The sequence below is a fragment of the Bolinopsis microptera genome, chromosome 10 (assembly GCF_026151205.1).
Source record: "Bolinopsis microptera isolate Bmic1 chromosome 10, MBARI_Bmic_1.0, whole genome shotgun sequence".
Lineage (NCBI taxonomy): Eukaryota > Metazoa > Ctenophora > Tentaculata > Lobata > Bolinopsidae > Bolinopsis > Bolinopsis microptera.
In genome coordinates, this window is record NC_087081.1 from 11,775,018 (window position 1) to 11,797,500 (window position 22,483).

At 36.5% G+C, this 22,483-nt stretch overlaps 1 protein-coding gene across 33 annotated transcripts in view; it reads right to left on the reverse strand.

Moving 5' to 3' along the window:
• Positions 1-22,221, reverse strand: part of LOC134822434 (roundabout homolog 3-like) — a 40,403-nt gene extending 18,182 nt beyond the window's left edge. For 24 of the 33 annotated variants that reach the window (XM_063833525.1, XM_063833518.1, XM_063833526.1 and 21 more), the window contains exons 1-13: positions 22,118-22,221; positions 21,840-21,943; positions 21,571-21,654; positions 21,170-21,293; positions 20,669-20,826; positions 20,402-20,543; positions 19,324-19,494; positions 17,621-17,761; positions 17,270-17,382; positions 15,922-16,095; positions 5,321-5,448; positions 3,364-3,447; positions 2,630-2,729 (exon numbers count right to left, since the gene is read on the reverse strand). In XM_063833525.1, the coding sequence (XP_063689595.1) occupies positions 2,630-2,729; positions 3,364-3,447; positions 5,321-5,448; positions 15,922-16,095; positions 17,270-17,382; positions 17,621-17,761; positions 19,324-19,494; positions 20,402-20,543; positions 20,669-20,826; positions 21,170-21,293; positions 21,571-21,654; positions 21,840-21,943; positions 22,118-22,160 (1,566 nt within the window). In that variant the 5' untranslated portion in view covers positions 22,161-22,221. Of the gene's footprint in view, positions 1-1,249; positions 1,292-2,629; positions 2,730-3,363; positions 3,448-5,320; positions 5,449-15,921; positions 16,096-17,269; positions 17,383-17,620; positions 17,762-19,323; positions 19,495-20,401; positions 20,544-20,668; positions 20,827-21,169; positions 21,294-21,570; positions 21,655-21,839; positions 21,944-22,117 lie in introns of all 33 variants that reach the window. The other 9 variants (XM_063833524.1, XM_063833520.1, XM_063833523.1 and 6 more) reach the window with 2 other exon arrangements.
• Between the last annotated feature and the right edge of the window lie 262 nt (positions 22,222-22,483).

Genomic DNA, 22,483 nt, shown 5'->3' on the forward strand with positions numbered 1-22,483 from the left:
CCGGCAATATTGGGAATAATTAGCGCTAATTTAGGGAAAATATCGGCAGAACCTAACCTAATTTTCAGATTATCAGAAGATGGAACCCTCTTTTATAATTTGATGTATGATGACATTAGGAGAAGCGAGTATCAGAATTAGTACCCCCACATAAGGTAACTAATTGTGGTGGATATGGTGTTTTTGAGGCGGACATGTTGACCGAAAAAGAGGTTAAATATTGAACATTAGATTGGGGATTTGATCGGCAAGGAAGAGAGCTCTCAATCTGTATGTTCCTTTTAAAGGTGCGAGATTTATAAAGGGGTATTATACTCTCTCTCGAGAGTGGCTGGAAGGTGTACAGGACTTTGTTGTAACATTGTGGTGCTGCTAAAAGCAGGGGTATTTTACTTAAAATCCTTTTAACTTGTAAACTGGCTCTTGAGCAGATGATCCATCAAATTAGGATAATCATAAATTTTAAATGCACCAGACGATCTGTTCTAATTGAACAATATCTCTAAACGGTCGTGTAACAAGTAATGGTGAGCTGTCAAAATATTGGCCGACACTCCGGCAGAGGCTTCCGGTTACTTCTTGCTCGACCGGAAACATTTTCCTCATTTAATGGGAAATGTGGTCGGCAGTTAAAAAGCTGTCAGTGTAAAGTTGTCATGTTCCTAAATGTGTGGTGTTCACTGTTCGATGTGTGTAGTCCGTTTGAGCAAATGACTCCGCTGTCTGTTTCACTTGCAGAATGTTCTAATAATGTAATGACTTAATTAATCATTTTAATAACAATACCGCAAGTGAACTCTCGCAGTTTTACAGCGGTGTCTGGAAGATGATGTTGCAAATTGGACGGATGCGGGACTTTTATCAAGCCGAGGTATGAAATGTTGGGAAGGTTAGGTATTTAGAAGAAATACCATTGTTTGATGAATATTGGTTGTGTTTGTCTAGTCGTGCCCTGGACTGTTTGTACTGGTAAAGTCATTCAATTAGTCCCCATTTGAAGTTTACTGTGAAGTATTAAGGTGAATTTATGTGAAAACCATCCACAATAAACATGTTGGAACTCGTTGAAAACAATCACAACAGCGTGAAGTATGTTTGGCATGTTTGAAATTTTTGACATATTTGTGTGGATTTTACACCTAGCAATATCTATCACACCTGCAAAAAAAAGGATGTTTCCTTTGAAACTAAAAGAAAACTTAAGAGCGGTCATGCAAAGAAGTTTGGCATTTTTGACATACCAACTTACCGGGATATTTGGGATAACTGAATAATAAGGGCTTTCACTTTCCTGGAAAACAGGGCGATCATATTTCCGTTCATGATCACAATTTTAACAGGATTGTATAATTATTGTTTAACTGTGAACGTGATAATTTACGGTGTTTCATTGAGTGTTAATTGTAATTAATGGCTGGTTAATTGAGTGTTAATTGTAATTAATGGTTGGTTAATTGGTTTCACTCTGATATCCATTAATTTGTAATTTCTTACTCACCAATGCTTCTGAGTACAGCTTTCGCGCATGCCACATAAATTAAATAACAAAAAAGTAGTCATCAAAATCGTCGCCACTCTCAGGATGTGCGCCTCGATAATTACAGCAAGTAATGGAACTTACACTTGTTTCACACGCGCAACAAATATTAAATAATATTTCTAATATCCAAGGTATGCACTATGCAGGTATGCAGTAATATTACGATCTCTAAACCAATATTATATATTTAGATTTTATAACTTAATGAAGTTGACAGAAAAAGGATCAGAGCACACATCCACTATTCCATTCTGAGTATAATTCACATTATTCTTATAATTATTCACATTATTTCTGCTATGCAAATAATTAAGCTACCAGGAATATTTTTGCTGAACACTCATTAGAAGGCCGAGTGTTCAAGGTCTAGAAATCGATGATAAGCATATGACGTGTACTTTAGTCTTAACGTCCACCAAATTAGATTAACTTTAAATAATAATACATATTTCATAACCTCCCAGCCAGCCAGCCACACAGCACACCACTCTCCAGTCGACATTCGCAACACACTTTTTATTTACAGGGCGTAAAATACTTAAATATTTTGTAACGAGTACTCACTTTCTAATATTTGGTAAATTTACAGACTCCTCGCTGTTAGTTAGTACACGTTATATTTTATACAGTAAAATATCTCCCTGAATGGTTCTCGAGATCACTCGATGATTGCTGTCGACGTGCTGGTTTTCATGGAAATGTCAGACGTTTGTAAGTGAAGAGGAAGCATAATGTAGCCAATCACTAGATAGAACGAGACATTGAGTGACCAATCACAGGTGAGAGCGACACACACGTGACAGTATACAAAGCAAAGAATTTTAATGAAAGGTAGAGAGGAGTAACATTATAAAGGAGTAACATTTATAAATGTTGACATTTTAAGGAGGAGTTTTTATGATCAGCCGCTGGGTTCAAAAAGACATTTAAATCATGGGTGTGTTAAGAGCCAATCAGAACAAAGGACGATAATCACGCCGATAAACATGGACTAATAAGGACAAGGAACAAAAATCACGTGACACGAATTAACGAATGATAGCATAGAACGGATATCACGTGACACAGACCGACCAATGGTAGACTTACATGTGGTGTTGTGTTGCGACTATCAGGGATCTTCTCGTACTGAGGACCGTCGTCTCTCATCCTGTATTGTTGTCCATTCATTGAACTTTTTACTGAATTGCTGCGGGCAAGAGAGAAGGATAAAAAGAGGAACATGCGTTTTTCAAGAATATAAAAATCCCATTCGTTTTTTTTTCCAGAGAATGTTGAAATATCTTTATGATCGTGGAATTCCCATCAGGCTGAATTGAGCTACAATTCATCGTGAGACCATTTCTGGTCAAGGTTAAAAGATTCACAATCAACATTTATAATGAGTTAACACTGATAACAAGGTAAATAAGATGATTGAATCATAATTCATAATAATTGCAAAACGTAAAATCGTCTCTCTTAAAGATGAAAGAATATCACTAGACGAGCATGCTATCAGTATCACCTTGACAACCCCTTATCTAATATCTACTCTTACTAACTTTATTAAATATTGTTCACTTCATTAACTTTACTTATTTATAAAATATTAATCATGGCTTAAACAGACATCTCAGAAGGTCTGTTGATATCATACTGTAACAAACTCAGACAATAATTTAACTGTTTGGGAAAACAAAGGAATGCATGCCAGCATGCCTGTGAAATATCACAATATAAAAATTAAAGAGCGTGTCACAATGTCAATTTGGTGCTAGCTTAGTACCGATTAAGTGCTAGAACAAAAGTTTAAATAAAGTCAAGTTGTTCAAATAACTGACCTGTGGTAGGAATTAAGGAAGGGCGTGTGTTGCTGTTGTTCCAACTTACGTCGCTTTATTTTCTGTTGACGACACGCGATTATACTGAAATATAATTAAAGTTGTTAACACAGTTAACGCTTTTATAATATTGAAATATAAACATTCTGAACAAAGGAGATTAAAAACAACGCCCGAGTCTAATCTTTCCAAAAATTAAAATCTGAAGGTAAAAACTTCACTGTAATTATATATATTATTACAATTACATAAGGTAATTATAAGTGTTATTACAGAACCGCGTAGAATACAATAACATCTTAACAACTCCAATGCAAAACTCTATCCTTCTGATGAAACCTTATTAAAAGTCACGGCAGTCTATTTTCCATGACTAAGGGAAACATCAAAGCGAATCTGCACCATTCTGTTCCACATCCCACACTTTAAACGATAATTTTCCACATATTTAATCCCCTAATAACATTTAAATGCTTTATCAATGTTTTATGTAACGTTCCATGAACTGCAGGGAAATAGACAATGTCTAGACTTGCTGCGTGTGAAAGTAGTGTGTATTTTAATAGCCACCTCTATAAAAGAGTGTTATCATTATTTCCAAACGGGGAGGACGGAAAGAAGCATTTTATTTAATATTTAGCTTAATGGATTGTGAAGCTGGGGATAGCGTTCACTTGGATCGGTTGGAAAATGGTGATCTGGATATGGGAATCAAACTGCATAAATTGCTTGCGGAGGACGAACATTTAGGAATCCACTTAGTATTTTAAGGGCTTTTCCGTTTGAAGTAGAAATGTTGATAACTTTTCAAGTTGGGAAGTGAGGCGAACGTCGCGTCTGTACGAGAGGTTGATGGGATTTCACGAGTCAAGCTACTACCTCCTTGGATTTTTTTAAATAGCTGGTTTTAATTTCTGGAATTTTTAAAACCGCGTAATAAGGTTAGATTATTCTTAAGTATCATTCTTAAATTCCTCACATTTAAAATGAAAAATTACCCAAATATAGTTGCAGAATTTATATGCGCGATTTTGAAAGCTTCAATTTGAAACAAATTAGATCAATTATTCAATCAATTATTCAATCAATTTAACAATAAATATTCTACTTGAGGGTCAACTTCTTCACTGCATATTTCAAAAGTACACCGAAGTACACACATGGCAACAGCTACTAGTTACACATTATAACACCATTAGCAGTTAACACTCACATACGGCATACCTAATCAATTAACCCTGTTACCCTGCCAGTACATACTTTCTACATACCAGAGGGTCAATATTATGTACGTGTTTTTTTAAAATTTAATATTCATCCACTGATTGGATTCCCGATATTACATTGGGATTCAAGTTACACATTTTTGTATGAAGTTTATTCATCAAGCTTAAGATTTGTGCCACCTAAGGGCAGCTGATGTATATTTTCCGCTCTTGAATGTACAGTGAAACTAACAAAATCTAAAATTGAGTGTTAACTCTTGAAATAATTTCCTAAGGTGTTTTATAAAAACAAGGGATTAATTACATACCGCACAACATTCCATTGATATTTCAGTGTTAGATTGATGTACTGTGAATTAGATTAGACCTCTCCGAAATCAGTACAGTGTAGCCAATAAAGAAGCTAACGGCATAACGGCGTCGTTAGCTTCACAACTTGTATATAAACGTGGTATTTGTCATCAGACTTTCTCTCCAGGCCACAAAACTTGATTTTCTGCTTACTGCTTATTATCTATTATACTGCACAGTGCACAGTGCACAGTGCACATTGGCTAACTTATAAATGATCAGCATAATGCAGACATACGCACGAGACAGCTTATTTTTTAGTAATACACCACAATTCATATAACTGTCACGTGATAGTCACGTGACGGAGTGTCACACAGAGTGTTACAGAGTGTTACACAAAGTGTTAACACGTAACACTGTAACAGTGTTTAACTGACCTGATCATGACGATTAGGATAAGAAGAAGGGCTCCAACTAGCGCTATAACCCATGGTTGCTTGAACATGGCAATAACCTCGTCCATAGCCCCGTCTTTAACCGCTTCCTCCTCTATTGGTAGTGCTACCTGGGGTTATAGGATATGTTAGTCTGCGTGTTACTAGAAGTGTTACTAGAAGTGTTACTGGAAGTGTTACTAGAAGTGTTCCTGGAAGTGTTACTGGAAGCTATATTGAGTGAAAATTGGGGGTGGTTTGGGGAACCTTTTGTTGCCTAAATTTAACTCCATTTGTATCATGTTAAGTATCTGCTAATTTGTGTAATGGTTACATAATATGCTCAATTCTGCAACCTTTAACCACAGTTCTAAATATAGCCATATCATGGCAGTGTCATAATATGTCCTGTCCTAAAATCATCACGGATCTGTATCAGTATGTTAGATGTGTGACCCCTCATTGTACCCCACAAGTTCTCTCGTGATCAATTCCTCCGCGAGCATCCCCTCCGCAATCAATCAGAGCCACGCCCTTATGTACTCATTTGATGATGTTCATGACATTCAGCTTTGTTCAGTTCGCAGCTAAGTAAGTCTACACCAGGATCATCATTACAGAGAGTTGCATGATTGAAATAGAGAACATGTCTAGATTAGCAGGTAAAGTAAACATGTCTAGATTTGTTGAATGGGTGTAGGACGAGAGGTTCGTTAAAACCAGGTACCAGCTTCTATTTGTTAGATTTATTGCTTCCCAGTAACCCCCACTGTAACCAGCCAACACGTGCAGTATCTAAGGTATTTCAACTTCTCAACTCCTTCATATTCTTCCGAAATTCCGCGAAATTACAAATGATAACTTCACAGTTCACAGCTCCACTCTATTGTTAGATTGTGCTTGTCAGAATCATTTACGTTCTTACAAAACTTACATAGTTTTGGTCGCAATTGCAGGAGTTCATAGAGGAATCCACCCACGAACTCAGAGAAACTTTAGTCTGTCCAATCAGATAAGATTATTCAGGTCACGTGACTAAAATCTAGACACGTGGTTTATCATAAAAGCCCTTAGTTACAGTCTACAAACTTCCCAGATATCAAGATCGGGGACAGAGTGCGAAATCATCGCTCGGCTCTTATATCATTTCCAAATTTGGATTCATCCTGGTTACTTTCAAAGTCAGACTGAAAAATCCCAGAGATTGTTACACAATACACATGAAACAATGTAATTATGGTGTAACTCGATTAATGATCCTTCATGTATCGTGCTGCTGATTCTAGTGGGACACCAGGCAGCTACACAAGCCACCACATTCAAGTATGTGTGGTAATAGTGGAGCAGGACTCACACGTGACTATGAATACTCTAATATGATTGATTACTGGTTAGTGCGACAAAAATGCTAAGAGTCTGATTGGGTGCAAGTCCTGTTCCTCATCTGATCCAGCAGGCTCATGAACGTTGTTGTTGCAATTTCTCAAATCTCATTGGCTGGGACCTAGCACGTGACTAAAGATCTCTAAAATGACTGGTCCTCACAGCCACCAATATTATGTGACAATGTTACACCATAAAGTCCCGTATTATAGCTAATGATAATGTGACGGAATGAAATCAACAATTCGCACCACTTAGCGTACGCCGTAATGGTACTCTCCGACAATATATCCGACAAATATATATATATTTGACATAGTTACGAGGAGACGAATATTTGCAGGGCTAATGAAAGTCAAATATTTCTGGTCATATAATTAGATGAATGCTTTGTTTTCTTACACTGCTAAGAAGACTGTATCATAAAGGTCCTGGTCCTTTTATAACACCAGGACCCAGGTGTGTTAAATGGAACATCGTAACAGTGAGGCTCATTGCTGTAAAATAAATACTGCCGTCCTCAACTATTTCCAACCATCATGGAATTTGGATAACCGATTATTATAAACAATCCAGATCAGTAAATAAACTCGTGATGTGTGATGACTACATATTATTATATTCGTCAAATTCCAGGAATGTACTAGATCCGTGCGGTGTAATATTCCTAAACGGTAACCGGGTAATTTTTAAAGAAACATGTCCCGTCATAGCTGATTTCAGGCAAGGCGTGTTCCGTATAGTATTGGGTTCCTGGTAAATCTAGTTTCACTTTGCTAGTCTATTGACAGTCGATTAGAGAGAGAGGGAGACAGTCGATTAGAAAATCCCGGAAATGAAATCAGTAACCATCAGGAACGATTTTTTCTCGACAAATTCCCAAAATTTAGGTTGTGAAATTACATGGGTAACAATGGTAATGAGTTTCGTGTTACAAAAATACAGTTTTACAAGGGAGAAGTTTGGTCACGTGTAAACCAGGTGTGTTGGGGTGAATTACCACGTGCGTACGTTCAGAGGTTCAGTTATTTACAAGTTCCCAGTTTCTATAATTTCTTGACACACGATGAAACAGAAACTTCAGGTTGAATTCTTTGTAGTATAAAAACTACACCACTAGTCCTGCTAAACAAAGAATAGTAATTAATAAACCACCTTTTTACACTTACTTGATGTTTAGACCACAATATTCGCTACTTATTCAATACCTTATAGACAGAATTTTGTTTCAAAATCTCCAATAATGTGGTGTATTTATTAACTTCAGATAAAATGAAACTATTGTAGAAACACATATCCGTGGGTTACCTTACCGTGAATTAATTACTAAACTTTAACAACTTTTCAAAGAAAAGCGTGCATCAACTATCACATGTCATACCACGTGACTAAACTATCAACATTGTACATCGGTAACAACTGTCTAGCTCATTAAATTTAGACGTTCTGTTTAAATTTAGACTTCGGGGCGACGATAGTGTAATCTTTAATTGGATAGTTCGTGATTTTGTGGCAAAACATTAAACAATAATTATTGGACCAGGTCTAGCTTTGCCCGGAAAGGGTATTATTTTGTGGGTATCTTCTATTAATTGTGGGATTCACAAATTGCTTAAGTTCTGATTTTCACTGAACCATATTTCAGAAGAGTATAATTTGGACTTACTTTTATTGGAAAATCATTTAAAGATTTAAATATAAGGGTTAAAGTTGCGGCAAACATTATGTTATGAATAAAAAAAACTATTATCATTGAGGAATGAAGGCTGAGAACGTAAGACCTAAAATTTGCAAACTTTTAAACGAAAACTATGATCTAAGATCCAGTAATTGATTTATGTTTAACTCTGTGCCCTAAACGAAATCAAATTCATGTCCTACTAATAGTTTTGGAATAAAAATGCCAGATCATTTCTACTAATACTCCCACTAGAAAAACATCTAATGTATTTAAAAACATCATTTAAAACAACTAGCCTGTTACTTCACATGCTTTTGTTTTGACTTGAAAGTCCGGAGCAGGCATGGAAGTTCTTGAAACATTTAAAATTCTTGAAATATCTTAAGTTTTTCCATAATAGCCAGTTCATTAGATTCCGAGAATATCACGGACACGCTCCACTGCTGAATCATGACTTACAAACATAAAATACTGATAAAATGGGAGACGAATGTTCTAGAATCTCATGGGAAGCTGTGGCTTTCTGTTGTATGTTAATAGAGTTCTCCTCATGCGCTTAATATTATATGTAAGCGTTTAGTACGGTGACTAAATATATGGGGGTTAAAATGTGAAAATATTATTAAAAGAGGCTGAGTAAATGGTATTCCGTATGTGATAAAAAACATCGTTTGTTTAAAACGTTGAACACAGATGGTTAGGAATTTTACATTATAGCATACTTGAACGGTATTTAAGCCTATTAACTAGAAGGTATGATTTATGTGTATTATGGTTAGTGTAAATTAGTTTTAATTGATATGGAGATAGCTTGTCTATAAATTAAGTCTTCCGTCCTACATCCAATTACATCACTCGAATACAGTATGAAAATGAGTGGTTTTAGTAAATGCAAGTGAAAACTGAAATAAATTCGAAAGTCAGGTCAAATTGATTATTCTATTTCTCTAATAGCCCAGTATTGGTTCAGCACTTTCATGAATCGTCAATTTCGATATATGTAATGAGTATTCAAGTTCACTAATTGCTCAGTAATTATCTTGCTACAGCGGAAATGCCTTCACTGCAATATAGGCATTGCAATTCTACTATAATATCAAATTCAACACAAATCTAAGCTTCCCTCCTCCGTTTCCTGTACCAGCCAGCTAGATCCTATCTTAATTTGGTAACTGACGTATTTGTCGCCCTACCTACATTTCCATGTTACACTCTCCATTACATCACACGACATTATTCAATTACACGAAATATATTACATTGGGGTATATCAAGCTAACAGCAGTGAGTGTTAATTAAGAGTGCTTATTAAGAATGTTAATTAAGGGGAAATAATGTTAACTAAGGGAAGGTATATAGACCTGCTCTAAGTAGTTAATATGTTAGTGTACAACAGGATAAATACCCGGAAAAACGCGGTAATTTATACGGCAATGATAGTGTGGAGAGTGTTTGACGTCACAGTGAAAAGCATTGTGTAAGGGCGAGAGCTGAGGGTAAAGATAGACAATCATATCAAGACTTTTATCTTTGAAGTAAAGAAGAGCCTCGTTTCACAGGGCACCCTACGGCATAGTTGGTCAGTTTGTACCAAAGTCGTAAAAAATTCGTACAGTTCGGCACCTTTTTTCAGTTCGGGATTAGTTTGTGCGGACGTGTTAATATTTTAAATCTGAAGTGTAACCTCCCGGACAAAAATCACAAACTTTTCAGACTGAAGTTCGTACAGTGCGTACTGACCAACTATGCCCTACGGAGAGGTATCCTCCAGGTAATTGCGCTGTTAAAGGAGGTACTGCTATGCAGGCATTATTTGTAGGTATTATTCTGCCGTTTTCTCAGAAAAGGAAGTAACGAAAAGTAAGTCCAGTTTTTCGAAATATGGCAATATTGGTATCAATATTTTCAGTAGGAAATTCTCTACAACATGAGCTACATATTAATGTCTGGAAACGTTGTTGCATGAAATTCTCAAGGAAGTAAGTACCAATTGAGAAACATTATGTTCGGTTTTGCCCAAATAATTTCTGAGAGAAGGACGTAAGTCCGTGGACTTACTTCCTTTTCTGAGATAAATGATCTATGATAGGAAGAAGTAGTTGGACTTACTTCCTATCAAAACATGCTAAAACTCTAAAAACGGAATTTTAGATCGCGATTTCCCAAAAAGAACATAACTTAACTGCCGATCGATATTTTCGCATGAAATTTTCAGGATCGATGTATAAATACATTTCAATCTTACGTTAGTGCAATCAACATTTTCATTTAGGCCTCAACAACAATTTGGTGGTCGATTTCCAAAAAACGCCGGATTTATTTTAGTCACAAAACATAAACATATGAGGAGTTATTGAGCTGTTATTCGCAGAGAATGTTTAGGTTAGGTATATCTTTTAGATCAAGGTTCTTTTCATCAAAATATCGATAAGTTATCATTTTATGCACTGAAATCTCTCAAAATTGGTGGATTTGCCAAACATGGGCATACTATTATTCAAAAACATTTATTATATGATATGGAGCAATTTAGATTAGAATTTAATAGCTCTATAAGTCATTAAAAGAGCAAGAGTTAAGAAATTTAGCTGTGGAGTCTAAAAATCGGTTGTTTTAGTCTTATTTATACTCTAGAGATACCACAATTTCAATTAAAACATTTAATGAACTATGGTGAACTATGGACTGAAGCTGGTTTGTGTTAACATGAACTGTCGACCACCATGAATATTCAAAACAATTTTGGGTTATTTTGTGATATTTTGTGGTATTATGTGGGACTCTATTATGTGGGATTTCCAAAATCCAATAAGGCATTTCACAAAATACCACAAAATGCCCCTTGGCTTCCCCCCTTAGATTAACATAATTGTTTATATTTGACAATATAATCCAAAATACATAGATCCCAGCCTCAAAAATTGATCATAACTCATAAGGCTTGAACTTACTTCCTTCTCAGAAAAAGATAAAACAGAGATTTTTCTCAGAAAAGGAAGTAAGTTCATCTAGTATGAAAAATTAGCTCAATTATTTGACATAAAAATGATTATTTCTAAGCATATGGACGGCTGAAAGCTTTAATTTTTCTGACTAATTAAAATTTGACTAATTATTGATAACTCAACGTGTTTAATTTCGATCTTACGCAAAAATGAAGCGGAGAAAAAACCAAAAACGCAAAAATCGTAATATCTCGAAATGGCGACGATGGGCTTGCTTCCTTTTCTGAGAAAACGGCAGTATTGGTGTGATAACACACATTACTGGGTACCGTAAACCCTAAGATCCGATAAATACAGGCTCTATTAGTCTATTGTATTAAGGATTGATGGGATGAAGTGAGATATTTGGATTTTGGAGGATGAAAAGTCACATACCATCCTGATATTTTCTGGGATAAAAATATAAGATACGAGAAACAATGTCGGACTGCAATATTAATTAAGTAATTGGCGAAAAGTTTTAAACTTGTTTTTTGTTACATTTTGCCGAGAGTAACCCATATTATGTTACCATCGTGTCAGGAATGAAATAAGTAAAGACGTGTTGAACTTAGCTAGACTGAAATACATGGCAGGCTATAATTTGTAGGCAATACACAGTATTAGTAGGGTATATTAAGCGATAAATATTCTCAAATATGTAAAATATTTAATTTCTCGGTTCAAATACCAGAGCCTGTGTGGTGTTTAGTTTAGGGTCCGTAGAATTTAAAGGTTTGCGTACAGTAAATTCTTCTGAATAATGTACTTAGCAGGTAATGAGGTTATAATATGAGGTTATATGAGGTTTAAATACGTTATACCCTGTAGGCTACACTCCTTGAACAAGGAGACCCTTATAACAGGAACCTATTTACCAAATATTAGGAATATTATTATAATAATAATAATAATAAGTAGGAATTTATACATCGCTTTATAGCCATAAAGAACTCAAAACCCAAAGATTCAGTTCAAACCATCTAAAGCGACTCATGAGTAACATGTACATAAGAACTTATTTTTATGAAGTATGGATTTTATGAGAAAGGTAATACATGATACTTATACAAATACGTTTTCAAAGAGATGAGTTTTTAGTTTCTTTTTAAATAAGACGATATCGGTTAGTGTTCTCAGTTGATAAGGAAGCTTATTCCAAACAGAGGGTCCGCAGTAGCTGAAACTTCTCTCGGTTTTACTATAGTTTGAAATAGGAGGAACATTTAGGAGGAAATAGTCTTCTTCAGTTCTTAGTACACGTACAGGTTGACTTTTGATGTCAATACATTTGATGATATACTCCGGCGCTATGTTGTTAACGCATTTGAACACGGTTAGAGCAATCTTATACTCTATTCGTTGTCGTATCGGAAGAAAATGGGCTTTTTTCAGGAATGGAGTGACACTGTCCCATTTTTTGATAGCTTTCCAACCAAACAAGAATCGAACACAGGAATTTTGTACCTTCTGGAGTTTCTTTATTAGAAGATCAGGTAAACCGTATAAGAGTCCATTGCAGTAGTCTAGTTTTGAAAAGATCAAGCAGTGAATGAGCTGTCTTTTTAGATCGTAGTTAAGCTTTGAGCCTATAACTCGAAGGTTTCTCAGATGGATGTTGCAGCAACTGATAATTGAATTTATTTGGTCTTCAAATGTTAGGAATTGATCAAATAGGACACCTAAACTTTTCACTGTGCGGGATGCATCCACAGGGTCAGCTGCATTGTCAAGCTGTATTGAATCGACCGGACACGAAGAGTAACTGTTCTTGGTCTGTACTACAAGAGCTTCTGTTTTGTTTTGGTTCAGTTTGAGTTTATTTTGGGTCATCCAGGTCTTAATATCTTCAAAACAATTTGTTATTCTCTCTTCGATTGTTGAGAGATCTCGAAATAGTGGGTTAAACTCAATGTACAGTTGAGTGTCATCTGCGTACATGTGGATGTTAAATCCATGTCTCTTTGCGATCTGATTGAGCTCCTTTGTGTAAAGTATAAACAGAATTGGACCTAGAATTGAACCTTGCGGGACTCCAATTCTAAGGAAGCATCTCTTTGATCTTGATTTATCAATAGTTACTGTGAAGGATCTGTTATTAAGGTATGATGTAAACCATTCGAGAACAGTACCTTCAAAACCAAAGTCCCTTTTTAGTTTTTTTAGGAGCAAGTGATGATTTACAGTATCAAAAGCAGCACTGAGGTCCAAAAGGAGGAGGATAACCTTACTTTTCATGTCACTGATACAAAGAAGATCATTGTAGATGGTAAGGGTCGCAGTTTCGCAGCTATGATTTGACCTATAACCACTTTGATGCTCAGCATGAAGATTGTGATAGTCAAGATGTTTGGTCATCTGTTTCTGGACGCTCTTTTCAATGAGTTTCGAGAGGAAAGGTAAGTTACTAATCGGTCTATAGTTGTTGAAGCTATTGACATCTCCTTTATCATCTTTGATGGCTGGTCTGACAAGAGCACTCTTTAGGACTGACGGAAATTTTCCAGTGACAAGTGAGTCATTGATAATAAATGACACAATTGGTTTAACTTCATTAAAACACTGCATTAGAAGTTTTAGAGGGATGGGATCCTCTTCACATTCTTTTTTGTTAAGGTCAGAAAGAATCTTTTTGAAATCATTGTCGCTTATGGTTTCAAATTGGCTCCAGGCTTCACCTTGAAATGGTTCAGAGTGGTCAAGAAGAATGTCAGCTGCAGTATCATTGTTAATGGCAGAGTAAATCTTTTCCACTTTATCATTGAAAAACTCTTTCATCTCCTCACATAGAGTTTCAGCAGGTTTGTTATTAGGCTTCAAGTTTTTAGATATGTCCCGATCCATCAGCTGATTGACTATTTTGTAGGTATCTTTTTTATTGTCCTCACAGCTTTGCAGACGATTTTCATAGTATAGCTGTCTAGTGGTGTTTATAACTGCCTCGGCATGCTTAACAGCTTTTTTATAGTCTAATTTTGAATCTGCAGTTTTAAGTCTCCTGTTGTCACGTTCAGCTTTTCTTCGTTTCCTTCTGGCAGTTTGACATTTTGTGTCCACCCACTTGCTTTGATCAGGATTAATGCTAAAACAGATAAGGGGAGCATGTTTATCAAGAATTCTGCGAAGTTCTTTGTTATAGAGTTCCGTGGCAGAGTTGCAGTCAATAAACTTGTTGGGGTCATTTATGTCAGATAGCAACAGATCCTCCTTAAAAAGATTTATGTCTATATCTGATATCTTTCTGCCCACCATATCTTCTTTGTTGCTTCCTTTGTGGTGAGGAAAGGCAATAGAGAAATTTACGAAGTAGTGATCTGATGTTGTTACTGTTTTAGCTACATCTATATCTTTTATGTTCAACATATCACACGCATTGCTTCTAGTAAGAACAAGGTCTAAGATTCCACCCCCAATGTGTGTTGAACTGGAAATATGCTGGATGAGGCCATAGTTTGATATGAGATGGATAAAATTTATCGTATCAGGATCAGTGAGGTCTTCGACATGGATATTGAAGTCTCCAGCAATGATCAGTCTACCTGGAAGGTGAGTTAGACTGTCAAGATATTCATCAAATTCCCGTAAAAAGTCTGTCATTTTGGACATTTTAGCCGTACAAGATCGATAGACACAGCAGAAACGAAGAAGGTCATTGGAACTTGACTTCAGCACACTCTCAACATGTTCAAAGGATTTATGGGTCTTTGTAGGGCGTTTATTGAAGCTAAGATCTTTCTTAAAGGCAATAGCGACACCACCTCCTCTACCAGCTCTAGATTGGTGAACAATATTATAGCCTAGGTCTTTAATTTCCGCTATTTTTGACGTATCTCCCTTACGTAGCCAAGTTTCTGTCAGGAAACAGGCATTGATATTGGAGTCAGACAGTTGCTCAAATACTTGTGCAGTTTTATTACATAGTGACCTTGTGTTAAACAGTCCGACATTTAGGTTGAGAAGCGTAGTCTTCACATGTTTTTTGAGTACTCTGTTCTTTGTCTAAGACTCTCTTTCTCCAGCATTATTATGGGACAGTTTTCAGCACCAGAGTGATGGGTGTTACAAGATAAGTATTTAGTCTAGGAATATCCCAAACATTTAATCTCTCAGTTCGAATACCAGAGCTGTTATTAGGAGGAGAGGGCTAGACAATCTCCAAGATACGTAATATTATGAGAAATGAGGAGGTAAGCTCGCTAGTACAGCTTCTCCTTCCCAGACTCTAATTCGTGGTACCCACCCACTGGGACACACTGGTTTTGTAATGTGAAATGTAATGCATTATTGTGTGGTACATAATGTCCCTTAGTCATGTGTGTTAGTGATGTCAGTCTAATTTTACAGGTTTCCCGAACGTCTGCGCTTAATGCCTTTACTTTCCCATGGAGCAAATTAGGGGAGTCGAGCTCGGGTGGCTTGTTCAATTAAAGTAAAACGTAATTTCATAAAATAATTAGAATAACTGTTAAATAAAATGTAATATTGTGATAATAATCCTAGATGATGCAATCACTCCAACAAAATCACAAACTTGAAAACACAAAAACTTGTCTCACCTTCTGAAAGTCGGAGAAAGGACCAATCCCTTCCCCGGTTTTAGCAGCAACAGCCACCCAACAAGGCAGAGAGGTCGGGTACAGAGTGAGTTGACGGGGTTCCCTCCCCACATCCTTAAACGTGCTCTCTACTGTTGTGTTATCATCAGCTGGGTTCGTGTAGTACAGCTTTATCTGAGCAGAAGGGACGGAGATTTATGGTTAGTATAATAGATAGAGATTTATGGTTAGTATAGTATAGTACTATGTTTACAGTACACTAAAATGTAGATGTACCGAAGGGGCATTCTAAGAAGATTCTTGATCTTTTGGCAGGGCCCCTTCCTCATTTAACCCTCAATCACGTTTCCAATCATTCGGCTGAGTCGACCCGGGAGACATTACACAGATGTGTAACTCCGCATATATCCAATGGATCCTTAGCTACTCCCTAGACTAGGTGACTAACTTAGAGTTAGACTGTGTTTTAACCTATCTATGATTGTTAGCTAGCTATTTTGCGTGTACCTATTACCTAACACCATTCTGATACTTTCAACAACTTCGTTAAATCATGATTTAAATGATTTAATCTCGATTACATTTTCACAAGAAGATTTCTATTTCAGCGTTACATCAACTCTTGCGGAGTACATATCCATTTCTAGTTTCCAAGTTCATAACACAAACCTATGACAAACTATCTATCAGACTATACCCTATATAAATGTCAGAAGTGCTCCTTTATACTGTTAACGTACTATTAACAACTTCACTAGAAAGGAAGTTCAATTGTCTTGCATAACCGGGCCACATTGAGAAAATCAACCTTACTAATCTTAGTTAGGCACCTAAGTAATCTTAATAAGGAACCTAAGTAATCTTAATAAGGAACCTAAGTAATCTTAATAAGGAACCTAGGTAACCTGAACATTGAAGAATCACACACTTTGCAAGTAATGTCCCATACATTACAATATGCATGTGTAAAATAACGTAGAATAAGCAGCTCTTTGAACAGTTAGAAATGGTATATGCAGGGCCAGGGAGCGCCTAAATTACCAGAGTTGGCAAGCAATTCATCCCGTGTGATTCACTAATTGGTTATTCCCTGGATTTGTCCTGTACACAATATGATAACAAGTACACACCATGACCCATGTATACGTGGGGCCGTGTACATTTCTTTCAGGAATCCTCAAGTAGCCTGCACCTAAACACGTTCTAACACAGTGCACGTGGTTATCACGTGTGTTAGCACGTGTGTTACATTATACTGTTATTTACAAAAGTGTAGAACCGTATTATTACATTTGTACACACCACGTGACACACACATCACGTGACACACACATCACGTGACACGCACCTGATAACCAGTAAGGACTCCGTTTATATCACGCTGTCTAGGTTGAGACCACCTGATATCCATCTCCCTTTTCTCAATATCCACAAACACAGCTCGTACGTCTTGTGCAGGAGCTGATCAGAGGAATTTATAGATTTTATAGAATTTATAGTAAAATTGAACAAAATTATCATTGACGGGGAAATTCCTCAATTGTACGACGCTAAGACGTGTTTTGAATCGTGTCAAGATTGGTAGCCAGAAATTACTGAACCAAAAGAAAATAATGGTATTATCCGCGAATTAAAATGTAAACGAAAAAAAAAAACAAACAGTCAGCAACAAAAAATAGACAACACAGCGGAAACATACCAGAAGGAGCAGCCTCGTCCGTAGTTTCCTCCATAACATGAGAAGGAGGGCCCCTCCCGTGTTCATTACGACAATACATCCTGATCTGATACGTACTGGCTTCCTCTAATCCTCCAAGAGTGGAAATTGTCGTAGAAAGATCTGATAGGAATGAGGCTTTTAGTTAATTTTTAGTTCAACGTTAGTTAATTTAAGTAGATTCATTTTGGTTGAAGCTTTGTTCTCGTTAGTTCGCCATGTTGATTTTCAATATAGGTTTATTCTCAGCTCATTTAACTAATTATTTTATACCTAAGTACCGTTAGGATAAAATATGCGTATAGTAATAAATAGCCAATATGCCATGTTGATTTATGTTCACTTACATACGACGGCGAAAATTTGATCGCGTCTCTTAAAGTTTAATAATTTAATAATTTGATAACATTTCTTTTGTTCCCTACATACTGGTCTTGTAAAACAAGATAAATATCTTTGGTTTAAAGATAGCTATTCACATGATATTGTGGTAGGCAGAACTACTAAGATAGTCTGCATCTACGGTTACGCGCGACAGTAAATCGGGGTATTTGTTTAAAATAGATAATGATTTACATTTGCAATATACATACACTATATTATTATTATGTCTTTTGGAAAAACGCTTGAAGGCTGAAAACAGGTCAGAAAGACAGAAATTCCTGGAAAAGCAATTAAAATTCCACACTTCCACAGGCTGGTCACGACACCGGCCATTAAATAAAAACATATAAGGGGATCAGAACAATGAGAGAAGATCGCAGAGAAATAGTCACGTGTTTATTAGAATGCGCTTTATTGGTTCCTGATGAAGTGCTTTGTGTTCAATCTTGATATTGAATTATGTACTGCTTTTTGTACATAACCTACATAACGCAGGGGCTGCATGATATTAGAGCCTGCTCTCTTAGTCATGTACAAATACTGCAGGCTAATAAAGCGGACTTAGTAGAAGATATAAACGCACATAATTCTGTGCACGGGTAAACAATTACGTATAGAATATAGATGTCCTGACTCCTGGTTCGTTTACGAATGAGATTATTTTCAAACACTTGCCGCCTCTTACCCCGGTCCCCCGCCTCTTACCCCGGTCCCTCGCCTCTTCCCCCGGTCTCTACAGACAGCACAGTACATCTCGGTGCATGTTCATAACTCTATTTTACAACTTCTGACAGAAATAGAACAACAATTACAATGTCCAGTGACCAATATTGCCCCAGGTCTGTCAGGTCTAATTCACCATGCAACTAGTTTACAGTTGGGATAAACGGGACTAGAATTACCTTAACACTGCGCAACTGCACGAAATGAGGAGAAAATAATTAAATAATTAAATAATTAATGACTCCGACAGCACTATATTTAGTGCAGGTTTAGTTTGGAAAGCACTATATTTAGTGAATAGTTAGCTTGTAAAGCACTATATCGAACACCCCTGACCAAGGTTTAAAACATTGGTATAAAAGTGATGTTATATCCTGTAGTACTGTCGCTTTATTCAACAGCTCAACATCTAGATCTACTTACATGCTTGCTACAATATGTATGTGATAATATCTGTGTGCAAATGTGTGCATAAAAAATATTGACCTTTGTTCTTTCGCGGGCCCTCAGAATTAAGATCAATATACTAACATTAAAATTACATCTACTAGCACAAGTCACCCTGGCCCCATTATTACCTTGTCTTTCAACTTGAAGTGCTTTGTACGTGTCACCCTCATTCTTTATCCTATATTCCACATACCACTCACTAACAATATCAGAGAACTCTGGCATCTTCCATATTACTCGGATAGCAGTGGCGTTATACTGCTCCAGTCGCTCTATCGTAGGGTACACTGTAACCGCACCTGAAAGACAGTGTTATTAGAATAACAGTGTTGTTGAAAGGAGAAGGTTTAGATTATTAGTATAAAATAATGTTACCAGTTGTATGTTAGTTACTGGTCTGTGTGGTGTTGTTTTCCACGAAAGTGCTATAAGCGAGTTATAATGATGCAGATAAATTCGAAGAGTAATGAATTGCCAAGACTAGTATAATTAAAGATGGGAAAGGGGGCGGGTAGAACGAATGTTAAGTGTAAATAGGTATGTAATATTGCGAGGTAGGTATGTAATGTTGTGAGGCAGTGGGGAGGAATGTTACAGGTCCTGAGGTGGAATGTTACAGGTCCTGAGGTGGAATGTTACAGGTCCTAAGGGGAGGATGCCTGGTAATTGATAACAAGTCTCAGCCCTGTGGGGTGGAGCGGGGTGGAACATTAAATGTTACATCTTACGTCTAGTAAGGAGGAGGAGTTACGGGTAATGATCCAAGTTGCAACTTTTTGCGACATTTTAATAGCTGTGTCTTTTGCAGACGATTTGTGAGGTTATGTTACGTTTGCAGTGTATGTAAGACCAAAGGCTCTTGCCTTGGGGCAAGTACAAAAGGGACAAGGCACACATTTAACGTTTTGTGATGTATAGTTACTATAGTAACACCTGTAACAAACGATCGCTTATCAAACAATACGATTTGCAACATTCCATCACTCATAACAAGGGTTGTAGCTTATAGAGGACAATACAATCTGGTACATGTTCCCTAGTCTTCATAGGTTTATGGAGAAACGTGTTGTTATTCGCTCAATTAAAAGGATAAAAGAGTAACAGGAGCGAACTATGCTGAGGGCTATCACATTTCCCCCTTTTAATATTTTGCTTATCACAGCAAACCGAATTTTAAAAGAGTTTCCTCGTACGAAACTTACAAACCTGCTTTAGCGAGGTAGATAGAGCTGCTAGGGTCGGAGGCGATGCTCTGTCCCCCCTTGCTGACTTGAGATATTCTGAACTTGTAGCTCTGTTCCGAACGGAGACCCTCTGCTGTGTACTCCAACACATCGGCTGCAATGTCCTGAAAGAGTATTTGCGTTTGAAATCCATCTGTTACAAGACAAAGCTAATTGGGAGCAACATCATGACTTAAGTTACTCCTTTTAAAATATAAAAATCAACGAAAAATAGGCTGCAAAGTCAAACCTCCTCCCAGGGCGTCCATGTGGAATCTTCTTCCATTATCTCTAGCTTATAATACAGAGTGTCAGCATATCCCCAGAAGCCAGCCTCCCACTCCATTGTTATGGAGTCCTCAGTAAATCCAGCTATCGCTAATTTCTGGGGTTGCCCTGGTTTCTCGGCTGAAATAATTTGAATTTATCAGATTAATAAACTTGAAATAAATTGTAGCATAATTTATAACATGTTTCGAAATTAAAAACAGTATATATATATATATAGTATAGTATCTACCCAAAAAAGATGTGTCTAGAAGCAATTCATGTAAGACTTAGCATGATGATATCAAAATTATGCACTTTTATATCAGTTCAGACATGGATCAAAGAAATTGTTGAAATAGCAAAGTGTTGCCAACATTTTTTTGGCACAAGGTGTTAGGTATTCATATAAATAAACACAATATTGCTATATCCAAAAAACACTAGTAAATTCGTTATTTACAAAAAAGTTATTTTTACTTACGTTTAATAGTTATAACTGAACTTCCTGTTCCTTTATGAAAAACGTTGTCTTTAATCCCAATATATTTACATGTGTATGTCCCTATATTACTTTCTGCCATTGAAGTTATTGTGAAGAATGTACTCTGAAAAAGGAACGCTGATTGAAATGATAACAAAACAAATCTAAATTTAAATTATCATTCAAATGCACAACAACTTCCAATCTTCTATCCTGAGATAATCAAATTCAATAGACTCAACTACTGTTGCTGATGGGGAGAATTATCTTGACACATGATGTCAAATAACCAATCAGCTTGCAACAGTGTCTTACAAATATAAAATTCATAAATCATAAGTCAAAACAGACTCAGTTTAGTAAAGACTAATTCTATAGCAATGGTATATAAAGAGTCTTACCTCTATAGTCACAGTGTCCATGTTAACATCATGAGGATATTCCCAACTGATGGAACTGCCCAGCACCTCCTGGTATGCGTCATCCTGACGGGGAGTTTAGAAATTAGAAACAAATCAATACTTCTTAAAGTAGACGGCCTTTTAGACTCCCATACCAAATCTTGGGCAAATATTACGACTGTATTGCAGTTTATTAAACAACAGTCCCAGTATACTGGTGAATTTATTGGAAAGCTTTGCTTATGTATGAAACAATAGGTTTTACTTACTAAACTGCATGTTAATGTTACTGAGTCTCCGACTGGGAGCTCTTTCTCTGAGGGTACTACTACTACGTCCACAAGACCAGAACTGCTTGTTGATTTTAATGACACTGAAAATAACAAAAATAGTAAGTAAAATTTCTTGTTGTTCCATCTTATGAAAGTATTGTTGTTAACATGTTGAAATAAATGCTCTTTTTGCTAGCATTTGCAGGTAACATATTGTATTGACCCATCAATCATTATTCTACAGAAAAAAAAACAACTAATACAAGAAAACTAACCTGAAAGCAGAAGGGTGAATAATGTGACAAACTTTTGAGTCATCTGAAGACTAGCTGCATATATATCTAACCCTAATTTGTATGATATAGATTAGTAATATTGTCATATTCAACAACAAAATTAAAGCTGCCAAATTTAACATATTTTATATGTGAACAATTCTTAACCAGAGATCCCTAGCAGAGACTGGTTCTGAGTCAAAGAGGTCTTGCTGTGCCATCTTCCTGAGTGAGCGCCATCATGATCAGCAGTTAAGCTTATTCAGTGTGATATATTTTTATCACAAGGCGCAGGCTCCATTTGATGTTGAGTCAGCCAGGCAGATATCATATCTCACTTGCCAATACATCTCATTAAGTCCTTAA